Genomic DNA, 12,750 nt, shown 5'->3' with positions numbered 1-12,750 from the left:
TACCATCTCCCTGTCATGTCTGATCACCTCCACCTGTCTTCAGCAAGAATCCTCAGAGCTGGTTTACCCAGAACCCTCTTTATCCTAGACCTCTACTCTAAGGAATTCTTATTGATCCACTGTCCTCCATCCTGCTCCTGGGCCTCAATGCACACGTGGTGTTGCTGGATTTAGAGTTGAGTCCTGTGTCCCCGGTGCAAAGGCACATTGCAGAGGTCCCTGTCCCTACTGCAGTGCTTCTGAGTGAAGGCCGCAGCACCATCGTCAAGGAGTGTCATTGAGTGTCCTTCCCCTTTAACAGTGTCCTCTGTGGGAGACCCTACCGCAGTACCACAGTATAGGGGCACCGTTCTCCATTCTCAGCACTGGCGATCTTACCAATAGCACTGTGTTAGGTCCACGTGGGACTTGCGGTGTTTGCCTTTCTCGTGACTGGGGTCCTGTGCTGAGCCTCAGGTCCTCCATGTGCACTCACACCGTAGCAGGGGAAGAGTCTGCTTCCCCCTGAAGGCTGCAGAGTGTTCCAGTGTATGCATTCACCCCACTGTCTCTCTCCACTCTTCTAGCGATTGACTTTTGGGATAGCGCCATCTCTTAGCAATTGTGAACAATGTTATTCATGATGAACGTGAGGGTCCAAATATCTTTCAGACTCCACTTTTGGAAGTTCTGGATAATACCACATGTGGGAATCCTGGATCATGTGATACTCCCTCTTTTTATAATTTTGAGTGATCTTTATACTGTCTTCTACCTGGGGTACGTAATTATAGTTCACCCCAATAGCGCTCCCGAGTTCCTAGCTCTCAGTTCCCTCCCACCCCAACAACTGTCATTTTTTTGTTCTTTTGATAGTGGCCATGCTGATACATGTGTGAAAATATATCATTGTGGTTGTCTTTTTGTTTTTTTAATGTTTATTTATTTCCGAGAGAGAGAGAGAGAGAGAGAGAGAGAGGGAGTGATTGAGAGAGAGAGAGACAGAGAAAGAGAGGAGACAGAGAGATTGGGAGAGCGCCCGAGCCCACATGCATGGTAGGGGCAGGAAGAGACTAGGACAGAGGATCCAAAGCAGGCTCAGCACATATTTCAATGTCTCTGATGTGGAGCCCAGATTTAGGACCTTTGTGATCATGACCTGGGCCCAAATCAGGCACCCAACAGCCTGAGCCACCCAGGAGCCCCTCACTGTAGTTTTGATATGATTAGCAATGTTCGGCATTTTTTCATATGCTTGTAGGCAATTTTGAACCACCTTTGGCAAATGTCTATTGAATCTAGTGGCCATATTTTAATGGGCTATTTGTTTTGACCTTTCTGAGTTGTAGATGTCCCTGAAACACGTTGGACAGGAATCTTCTGATCAGATATATGGTTTGTAATATGTGCTCCTTTCTGACTGCTCCTACATTTTAAGGAGTACTCTCTAAACCCAATGTTGGGCTAAAACTCTTGACCACAAGATCAAGATTTGCATCCTCACTGACCGAGGCAGCCCAGTACCCCCTCTCCTTTTCTGTCACTTGTCTTTTATTTGGTTGATTCCTGCATTGAAGTGCAAAAGTTTTAAAAATTGATATAGTCTCATAGGTCAAATTTCAAACTTTGTAAGGATAATATGTGTGTATTGCTTGTGTAATAAATGCAATCATTGGGGAGCCTGGGTGGCTCAGTCGGTTAGCGTCTGACTTCAGCTCAGGTCATGATCTCGCAGTTCATGGCTTTGAACCCAGTGTCAGATCTGTGCTGACAGCTAGCTCACAGCCTGGAGCCTCTCTTCAGATTTTGTGTTTCCTTCTCTCTCTGATCCTCTCCTGCTCATGCTATCTCTCTCTCTCTCTCAAAAATAAATAAAAAACATCAAAAGTATTAAAAAATCTTTAAATAACAACAATCGATTTTGTACTGATTCCTGTAACTTTTTTTATTGCCACGTAGCAAGTTGTCACAAACTTAGTGGCTAAAGAAAACTCATGAATCAGTCCAAGTTCTTATGTTTTATTTTTAATTTTTTTGAGAGACAGAGAGCGCGCGAGCAGGGGAGGGTCAGAGAGAGAGGGAGACACGGAATCCGAAGCAGGCTCCAGGGTTTGAGCTGGCTGTCAGCACAGAGCCTGACGCGGGGCTGGAACCCACAATTGTGAGATCATGACCTGAGCCAAAGCCAGTCGCTTAACCTACTGAGCCACCCAGGCGCCCCAGTCAGTCCAGGTTCTGTAGAAGGACGGTGGGGTGTACTTGGAGCTGAGTCCGTCCCTCCCCCAGTCATGAATCCCAACGGCAGAGTCCCCATCCCTATCACTGAGTCCTTCATAAAGCCCCTCTTACCACTGGAACGAGCGTGGGTGAACACTTGTTTTCTGTAAGGTGAGCGTGAGCGACACTACCGCCGCTCTGTACGGGGTACCGACCTCTTCGTTGTAAGCTGCAGTGAGAGACCATGAGCCCCACTTCGGTGGAGTCGTTGAAATGTCTTCTCTTTCGTTTAGATTTTATTAATTGTGGAGTTCTTTCCCCACGTCCTGGTTAGTCTAACTAAACGTTGTGGATGTTGTTTATCTTCATCAAAAGGGAACTTTTATTTCATTGACCTTTCCTTTCCTGTTGTCCTTCCATTGTGTATTTCACTGATTTCTGCTGAGATACTATTTTTGTACCAACTGCTAATTTTTGGTATTGTGGGGTTGTTCTTTCTGTTTTCCCTGCTACTCCTGTTAGAGTGTTATTGGTGATCTCTCTTCATTCTTTGTTTTGTTTGTTTTTAAAATTTCCTTGTTTTGAGAGAGAGCAAGAGCAGGGGCAGAGAGAGGAGAGAATGAGAGGGTAGGGGTAGAGAGATAGCAAGAGAGAGGGAGGGAGAGGGAAAGAGAATCTCAGGCAGGCTCAGCTCTGTCAGTTCAGAGCCCCAAGTGGGGCTTGAACCCAGGAAATGTGGCTCATCACCTGAGCAGATATCAACAGTTGGAGCTTAAGGGACTGAGCCACCCAGGGACCCCTCTTCATTCTTAAAGTAATTATTTAGTAAGACATTATGCTGAGAACTGCTTTTGCTTTATCTTATAATCTTCATTTGTTTGTTTCTAGGTACTTTTTGATTTCTGTTTTGATTTCTTCTTTGATTAATTTGTTTGTTCTGGGATCTGGTTTAAATCCACATGTTTGGGAATTTTCCAAATTTCTCCTGCTGGTGAGTTTTGCCTTCATCCCACTATACCCAGATAATAACTTAATAGGATTCCAGACCCAACACTCTTGGAGGCACGCTGTGTTGTGCGTTAGGAGATGCTCTATTACAGTGGCTTCTGAGTGGCTGTGCAAGTGACTCTCCACATGACAGTTGGGGAGCACTCAGCTCCTCGAGCTCCCCAATTTTAGCCTGGGAAATCATGGCAACACCTGATAAAAGGACACAGTTCAATAGTGATCACGCAGTAAGCGTGTCAACAACCAGATGTGCCTGTTAGGCAGTGACCAGGGCTACTGGCTTTAGTTGATGAACCCGAAAAGCTGAAAGAGATGTTGTCTGTTTCCGGTGTGTGCTGCTGCCTGTACCAATTGTTCGTATAATGTACCCTGGACTTGTTCTAAGGAGAAATCATAAGAGACATGGACATAAAGTGATTACCGTGAATGAAAATATTCTCATTACACTCACCAAGGTCCCTTAGAAACAGATGGCAGGCCGACTGGAAAGGCCACTAGGGAAGGAAGGAGTTTGCATGATTAGGAGAGGGAGGGGGTAGGGACGCTGCAGGCGGGAGCCCTCATGGAGATTCTCTCTGGAAGGAATGCTTAACAAGGTAAGCAAGGCGGCCAAGCTGTTATTGGCGAGTCACGTAGTTTCTGTAGACTCTGCGCTCTCGGATGGTCTCCAGTTGTCTGGTACTTCGCCCGGTAGTGATTAGGGCAGGGAATTGAGTCCCAGGCTCCAGATGTGGCTTGAAAGGAGGTTGGGGATAAGGAGTCGGGGACTGCTTTGCTTGCATATCAAAGCTTTGCGAGTAGGTAATTTCTTATTGCTTGGAATTAGGTAACCCAGGGTGGGTGGTTTCCCTGGGTCTAACGCCTCTTAATTCTACAGTGTGGTGGACACATAAGAAAATATAGTTTAAATTTTTTTATTGCTTTTTATTTTATTTTTGAGAGACAGAGAGAGACAGCTGGAGCAGGGGAGGGTCAGAGAGAGAGGGAGACACAGAATCCGAAGCAGGCTCCAGGCTCCGAGCTAGCTGTCAGCACAGAGCCCGACGCGGGGCTCGAACCCACGAACCGTAAGATCTGACCTGAGCCGAAGCCGGGTGCTTAACCGACTGAGCCACCCAGGCGCCCCGAAAATATAGTTTAAAAATGTTTATTTATTGGAGTACCTGGGTAGCTCAGTTGGTTAAGTGTCTCCTGTTTTCAGCTCCTGTCAGGATCTTGTGGTTCATGAGTTAGAGCCCTACATTGGGCTCCAGGCTGATAGTTAAACACCCGCTTTGGATTCTCTCTTTCTCTGCCCCTCACCTGCTCATTCTCTCCCTCTCTCTCTCTCTCTCTCTCTCTCTCTCAAAATAGACTTTAAAAATATTTATTTTAGAGAGCAAGAGAATGTACACATGTGCATGTGCACATGCAGGGAAGGAGCAGAGAGAGAGAGAGAGAGAATATTCCAGGCGGGCTCCTTAATGTGAGTGCAGAGCCTGACATTGGGCTCAGTCTCATGAAGTGGGAGATCATGACTTGAGCCCAAATCAAGAGTCAGACGCTTAGCCAACTAAGCCACCCAGGTGCCCTAAGAAAATGTAGTTACCACTGTTGGCCCCGTGGTGCTCAGGCATCCGAACATGCTTTGGTGGAACTATGAGAGATATGTTAGCCATAGGAGATATGCAAGATGAATATCTTCTATAGATCTGCTGTGCAACACTGTGCTCAGTGACAAGAATACTATATTGTACACTAAGAATCTATTAAGAAGGTAGATCTCCTGTTAAATATTCTTACCATAATAAAGTAAAATATTACAAAACACGTATGTTACTGCAACATAGAGGCAAACAAGGAGAAAACATACCTGTTAGTAAAATTAGCCATATTTGGAAGTTGGTTCCTAGCCAGTTATGAAAATAAGTTAGGGATTTGCACCATACAGGTTCATAGATGTAATACCTCAAAATCTTGGGCAAAATTAGATAAAGTCTTAGACATTCATTGATAGTTCTATGTGACTTGATTTTGTCTATTGATGGCCATGACCCTGGTAGAGAAGCCCGCAACTCCCAAAGATGTGGCCTGTTCCACATAAAAGGGAATGAAAATTGGGTCACATTTATGCCTTTGCCAAAGTGAGCTTGAAGGGAATGGTGCTTCTTGCTATTGATATACAGTCATGGGAAGTCCCAGGGTGAGCAGGATTGAATGGGAGTCCAGTTTTCACAGGGCAACACCAGGGACAGGTGACATTGATTTTTGTTATTAGGGCCGTAAGAAAAGCCCAGTCTTGAAGTACATGGCACCAGGCAAAATTGGGATCTGAAGCATAGTTTCTGTGTGTGTGTGTGTGTGTGTGTGTGTGTGTGTGTGTGTGTGTGGGCTGTATGAAGGCCAAACAACTCACCTGTTAGGATGGAGCAAATGCCAATAATGTTTAGCAGTGAGGGTTGGTACAAATCCTACTCAGAGTGTCCTCTAATTAGAACCATTTCTTTTTGAAATTGGTGGTGGAGGCTGTGAAAAGTCTGATGGTGAAGCAGATTTAGAGCGCTGGGTTGGAGCGCCTGGGTGGCTCCATTGGAGGGGTGTCCAACTTCAGCTCAGGTCAGGATCTTAGAGGTGAGCTCTGTGTTGATGGCTGGCGCCTGCCTGGAGTCGCTGTCTCCCTCTCTGTGCCCCTTCCCAACTGTTCTCTGCCTCTTTCTCTCAAATATAAATAAACATTACAAACAAAAATACAAATAAGAAAGTTGGGTTGGTGAGGTGGAGGGGTGCGATGAGGGGACGGTAGTGGTCTGACGACCATCTGCTAACAAGACTCCGCGGAGATGTGGAGTGTGACACAGACGAGGCCAGTCTTGGAATGGAAAATCAAATGTGGAACAGAGCTGTAGGAGAGGGTATGTTTCAGGCGATAGCCTCAAAGATACATTTTCCATGAGCCCAACTGAACCCTTTTCATGTGCTTTGCTTCCCTCCGTGAATGTCATCCGCATTCTTCTCCGTCTAAACACATCCTACTCGCCTCTCCAGGCTGAGCTCAAGGTTGCGCCTAACTACTTGTCTTGGAGGGTCACTTTTGAGAGATGTTTTCAAGATACGTGTTTTGGCTCCTGTTGTTTATCTTACTGATCCCAGGTTTACTAGCATTTTTTTTTTTCCAGTCACGCAGCTTGTTAGTTGGGAGTTTGAAGGCAGGATAGGCTAGAGCAGGACCCTGGGCCAGGCGAATTGCTAGCTCGGGGAAATTGACATTTGGTAAACGATCCCGGAGAAATTCAGAGTCAGGAGTCGGGGAGGGTGGCCTAAGCGTGGAGCCATGCAACTGGGTTGAGTCCAAGGGATAATTTTGAATACCAGCTTGAGCAGGAGGTGAGGTCACTGTTAGCAGCGAACTCCTGTGCAGGCAGAGGTGATCCCTTCTACCGTGAGGGCCTCTCCAATAGCCGAGCCAAAATTCTTTCCGAGAAGTCAGTAAGTCCTCTGTAGCCGGCTGGGCTCCATTCAGCCGGTGGGCTGTCCGCGCTCAGGCTGGTGGTGGTTTGAACTAAAATTGTGTAGCTGGGCCCAGGCTCGGATGGCAGGCAGCCCTCGGACTTTGGGGGAAAAAAAGACTCCGGTGTTGACTCCAATTTGCTTCTCACTACACGGTCACCCAGAAGGGGCTCCTGGAGTTCATTTAGTTGCAAACAATGCACGTGGCGTTTCTGAGGGTATCGAAATCCCTCCCTGGACCTTCTCCAAGTCCTCTGGTTGGGCTCCTGCTACAGAGCCCATCACCAGAACTTTCTTTCTCCACTGTCTGATGTCTGTTCATTCAAATTTTAACTTAGCTACTATTTGAAGCAGAAAAAATCCGGAAGACTCCTAAACTATAACATGATGAGTGCACAGTGACAAATGACACTCCCCCACCTTCTTCCTCCCTGTTTCTTACAACCTCCTTTGTGCTGTGATTGATTTTTATTATTTCCTGAGTTGCATCTCAGACTTTCTTTGTGGAAATATAATTATATATTCCTAGCTCTGCCTTTCTTGCACAAAAATTCATTACACTTTGCTTTTTTCACCTAATATATTCTAGAGCTCTTCCTAAGTAATATTTGAGTGCCATCAATTAATTTTGAAAATGGGGTCTATAGAGTTCATATTAGCCTCTAAATTCATCCCTATAGCAACCATATTGAAAGGGAATAATTCTATAGTGTTGCAAGTTGACCAGTGAAAACAGTTGGGGGGGCAGGGGAGTTTAAATAGAGGGAAAGGCTCAAGAATATAGTTCTCATATTGATGATTTCATCATATAAAAGCCAATAGTATTTTTTTTTGGTTAAAGCTCCAGAGGGCATAAACTTTGAAATGAATTTTGAATTAAAGGAAGGAACAAGTGAGGGAGCCTGGGTGGCTCAGTCAGCTGAACATCCGACTTCGGTTCAGGTCCTGATCTCACGGGTCATGGGTTGGAGCCCTGCGTGGGACTCGCTGCTGTCAGGGCAGAGCCTGCTTGGGATCCTCTGTCCCCCTCTCTCTGCCCCAACCATTTGTGTTCTCTCTCTCTCAAAAAGAAACAAACGTTTTTTAAAAAAGGAAGAGGGGCTCATGGGTGGCTCAGCCAGTTGAGTATCCTATCGTTGGTTTCCGCTCAGGTCATGATCTCACCGTTGGGTTAGTGAGTTGGGGCCCTGTATTGGGTGCTGCACTGTGAATGCAGAGCCTGCCTGGGTTTTCTCTATTTCCCCCCCTCTCTCTGTTTCTCTCTCTCTCAGAATAACTAAACTTAAAAAAACAGGACGAACAAGTATGTGGTTAGTAACAATTTCAGTCCTGATCATCACCAGAATTTAGGATCATTATTTTTCAGGACTATAAATTGTGCTTTTCTGAGAGCAAGAAAAAAAAAAAAACAAGGTAAAAAAACAATGTGAGTAGCAACAAAAGAGGGGAAGGAGTGATAGAAAAAAAGAGAAAGAATAGAATATAGTAAGAATTGGTAAGGAATTATTAGGGGGAAAAACTATATCAAAGGATGCCCTATTGATGTCTTTGTATAAAGAGGTATAAGAGGTGAGGGGTGCCTGGGTGGCTCAGTCCGTTAAGCATCCAACCTGGGCTCAGGTCCTGATCTCACAGTTTGTGGGTTTGAGCCCCGCATAGGCAGTTTGTTGGTGCAGAGCCTGCTTCGGATCTTCTGTCCCCTTCTCTCTCTGCCTCTCCCTCGTGCTCTCACTTTAAAAAATAAGCCTTAAAAAAATTTTTTTTAAAAGATGTACTACAGGGATATCCCCAGAATGCAAAGGTGGGAAGGAGTTGGTGTGACTGGATTAAAGGAAGAATAGAATGGGAAGGCCGTCACAAGGGTGTTAAATCTCATTGCACATAGTGTTAAATTGACGTTGGGGGAACAGGTTGCGATATTAGAGGTGTAGTCGCGGGTCTGCTGGCACTCTTTTGTCCACATCTACTCCAGACAAATAGGAGCAACTACTAAAAAACCTTTCATTGTCTCTAGTTCTGGTGGATCATTTGTAGGTTTCGGTAAAAATAGGCTCTTAGGGCTATATGGCGCTTTGCCGATTTCAGTCATCATTAAGTTCCCGGGTGATGGATGAGGATTAAACTCATTTGCAAAGCTCTCTCCGGGCTCTCCTCTCCCCACACTGAGACCCACCATTGTTCTCTGTGTGTCCGCCATATACCCCTGCCGCTCTAACTATAGACTTTAACTTGCATTCCTTTTTGAAGAACGTATTTGTTCCTTCTCGTTCTAACTACCACCCTACCCTCTGTCCTTTGAATGAAATTTTTGTCAAAGATGGGGTCTCCCTTTTAGGAAGGAATCAAGAACAAGACAAAACGAATGGGGATATTTTGTGATCAGTCTCATTAAATTTAAATTTTTGATTAGGATGGGGCATGTGGGTGAATCCTTTTCTACTAAAGATGACATTATACTCTTTATACACTCCTCAAGTTTATTTATTTATTTTTGAGAGAGAGAGAGAGAGAGAGAGAGAGAGAGAGAGAGAGAGAGAGAGAGAGAAAGCAAGCTCTCACACATGCTGGGAAGGGGCAGAAAGAGAGGGGGTGGTAGAGGGAGGATCCCGAGCCGGCTCTGCACTGACAGTGGGGCTCAAACCCACAAACTGTGAGGTCACGGCCTGAGCTGAAATCAGGAGTTGGACGCTTAACTGACTGAGCTTCACAGGTGCTCCATATACTTTTTATAAAAATGCCAGGCTAGGGGCACCTGGCTGGCCCATTTGGTAGAGCATTTGACCCTTTATCTTAGGGTTGTGAGTTCAAGCCCACGTTGGGCATGGAGCATACTTAAAAGAAAAGCCAGGCTAATGGGTAAAATCTTCATGACGACCTCACTTGACTATGAATAGGTAGATGTGCACTAATAGAATTTTAGGGAAAAATAAACCAAGCTCTAAACTGATAGAATCTAATTTCTTTTATGATTCAGGACTGAGATCTAGGTTTTCCCTTTCTCCTTCAGACATTAGCCTAATGTTAACTTAAACAGCTTACAAAACATAAGCATTATCGGAATGATTTCTGGACACAAAATAGCAGATTTTATTCTTCGCTTGAAGAAAGAATGTGAAATAACACATACATAGGATCCCTTTCTTCCCTGGGGAGGGAACATACAACCCCAACTTTGATTTTTAGTGTTCTTTAAAGAAATACTGACGAATAAATGAGTTTAGATCTACAATGGATTAATACAGGGTTGTGGGGAACTGAAAAATTTTAAAACTTAACGTACAGATAATTAAGTTCTGCCAAAAAAAGGACCCATTGCCAGTAGGCAGAAATGTAGTCTGGAAAGACTGTTAATTGGATGCAGGATGACATGTATTTTAATTTTATATGATGGGGCACCTGGGTGGTTCACTTGGTTGGGTGCCCGACTCTTGATTTTGGCTCCGGTCATGATCCCAGGGTTCTAGGATCAGGCGCCTTATGAGGACTCTGCGCTGAGCATGAAGCCTACTTATGATTCTCTCCCTCTCTCTCTCTCTCTCTCTCTGTCTCTCTAAAAATAAGAAAAAAGTTTATATGATAGTATCATGTTGAAAAAAATGCTGTCAACTAAACTAAAACACATTGATTTTTTTGTAATTCAGTTTTTTATTTCATACTTCGTGAAATAACCCTTTCAGACTTAGATTTATTAAGTATCAACCTTGTGTGTGCATATAAAAGGAAATGTAAGTAAAATTGGTTAAGGGGTTCCAAAACTTATTTGCATTCAAAACCCAACTTGAATAAAACATGTTTTGTATCAGTTGTTGCGGGCTGTGGTTTTCCATACAGTCTTGTCTTTTGGGCCACCAAAAGTGTTGGAGATGCATTGAGTCTCTGAAGAGTGTTCTACGATTGAATCTAGGGTCCGTCCCCCCTACCCCCCAGGAACTGATTCTATTCAGAAGGCTTCCAGGCTGGCATTTTCTGACCCAACCAGAAGAGGTCAATGGGTAGTTTCCCAGTAACATATTGGACTCATTTTCCTTCTTCAATGCTTTCTTTTTGACCAAAACTTAGAAGGGTTGTAATTGACAAACCATACCATCAGAAATAATATCTAAGTCATTTCACTTTTTTGGGTGTGTGTGTTAGGCTTATTTAACTGTTTATTTGTAGGTTTCCAAAAACACATTAAGAACTAATGTACTTGGTAAAAACTCAGGGCTTTTAGCCAGTCCCATCTCTCTCTTTTTTATGTGCTGAAAGAAATCTCTTTTTGGTGCTAGGAAAAGCTCTCTTCAAGTTTAAGAGACTCCTATGCTTGTTAATTTCCTACTTTATGGATTGTGGGTTTTGTTAAACAATGCACTTAACTCAGTTGAAATAAGGGCAATGTGAAAAGCCACATTCAAGTTTCTATATGTAGAGGCGATGACATTGAGGTTAATATGACCACTTGGCCAGTAATAAGAGACCAGTGTGTAAAATGCATCCTGATTTCCGAGATGCTGAAGTGTGAAAAATGTGTGTCTTCGCATCTGTGAAAGGCATAATGTCTTGGTGGCTGGGTTAATGTATAATGGGTTTTCTTTCACCATTTCCAAGGATGGGATGTGCCTTAAAAGCTTGCCTTAAAAGAAAACAGTATTTTTTTTAGTGAGTTAAAAAAAACCTAAATAGCTGCAATTGTCCAGGTTTAAAGTCGAGAAAGATGTAGGGGGCAAGGCAAGCGCTGAGTAACACACAAAGAATGGAAACTGTGGATGCCAAAGCAATGGTGAATTTTAAAAAAGGGACAAAGTCACAAGCTTATTAAAAAAATATAATGACAGTTACAACAATAGCCAAATAATAAGGTAGCTCATTCTAAGATGATTTTTACCTAAAACATAAGCTCTCTAATCGGAGGCCCTCTCCATTTTAGGGATGATTACTTTCCTGAACACAGATTTTAATGACATATTCAGTGTTGTGGTTGATTCTGGTTTGTTTCCCCCATAACAGTCAGCTGTTTTTGCACACCACCATATTCGCAGTGGGTGGTACAGGATACCATTGAATGACTGAGGGGATTTCGGTTAATATTCGTAACACTTTCATGTGCTGGGGAGGTTTTTGAATACCCAACGTCCTTAAGCCTCAGTTGTCTCCTTTGTCAAAAGGGAATAGCAGGATCCCCAGTAAGATCCTAAAGGGTTGCCTTGAGGATGAAATGCAAGAGTACAGATGAAAACCTTAAACGCAGTGCCTAGCACAAAGTAAGCGCTCATTAAACAGCAGCTTTTGTTTGCTGCAGCCCACTGCGGCAGACACACGCGAACGGCTCCAACTCCGAGCTCTCCAACTCCGAGCTCTCGCAGCCACATTTTCTTGTCGAGGTTCGTCTGTTGCTGGGAATTGGCAAGCAATTTCCCTCTGGGCCCTCAAATGCTGAAACCTTCGTGTCTATCTCGCGTCCTAACTCCGCTGGGAGCCCAGTTATTTCGGTTAGAACAGGTTTGATTTTACAAGCTCCGGAGTGGGGCCCTGACCCCTGAGGAAGTGTTCGCTTTAAAAGATCTGCGGGAGGGGAGGGTTGGGGCGGGAGGAAGGGGGCTCCAGCGGCGGGGGCGGGGGTGGCAGGGGGCGGTGCGCGGCTCCTGCGTCACAAGGGGCCCTGTTTTCGCACCTTCCCTGACGTCAAAGCTCGATCAGGACTGCGGCGCTACGCTCCCAGTGGATGTCTACGTGGGCTGAGTCGTGACTCGGGGCGCGGGTCTTGCGAGTGACGCTCGCACTTCGCTTCTCCGCTCGCACCGGCGGGAGAGGCCGGGGGGCTCCTCTGTCTGGCTCCGCGGGCTGCGGGCGGCAGGCAGCGGGCGGCCGCGGTGCCCTGGACGGCCCGGGGGTCCGGGCACCGCCATGGAACTGGAATAGGAAGGGAGCGCGCCCACCGGTCCTCGGCCTGCGCCCAGACCCGTAAGGAGTCCGGGAGGCCTCCGCGGAGGTGAGAACCGCGTCGCAGGGCACCTCGGCGGCGGCGGCGGGCGCGGGCGGGGCGGGCCGAGCCCAGGCGGCGCGCAGCCGGGCGACGCCCCC

At 45.5% G+C, this 12,750-nt stretch overlaps 2 protein-coding genes across 2 annotated transcripts in view; one reads left to right on the top strand and one right to left on the bottom strand.

Moving 5' to 3' along the window:
* The window catches only part of SOCS1 (suppressor of cytokine signaling 1), a 2,176-nt gene extending 1,898 nt beyond the window's left edge, over positions 1 to 278 (bottom strand). The window contains 1 exon segment of the mRNA XM_029933280.1: positions 230 to 278. Within this exon segment, the coding sequence (XP_029789140.1) occupies positions 230 to 278 (49 nt within the window).
* Positions 279 to 12,386: 12,108 nt separating this feature from the next.
* The window catches only part of ZDBF2 (zinc finger DBF-type containing 2), a 27,770-nt gene continuing 27,406 nt past the window's right edge, over positions 12,387 to 12,750 (top strand). The window contains exon 1 of the mRNA XM_029933279.1: positions 12,387 to 12,658. The gene's annotated coding sequence lies outside the window, so the exon portion shown is untranslated. The remainder of the gene's footprint in view (positions 12,659 to 12,750) is intronic.

The sequence above is a fragment of the Suricata suricatta genome, chromosome 3 (assembly GCF_006229205.1).
Source record: "Suricata suricatta isolate VVHF042 chromosome 3, meerkat_22Aug2017_6uvM2_HiC, whole genome shotgun sequence".
Taxonomy (NCBI): domain Eukaryota; kingdom Metazoa; phylum Chordata; class Mammalia; order Carnivora; family Herpestidae; genus Suricata; species Suricata suricatta.
The sequence above is the reverse complement of the archived record's forward strand: the minus strand, read 5'-3'. Positions and strand labels throughout refer to the sequence as shown.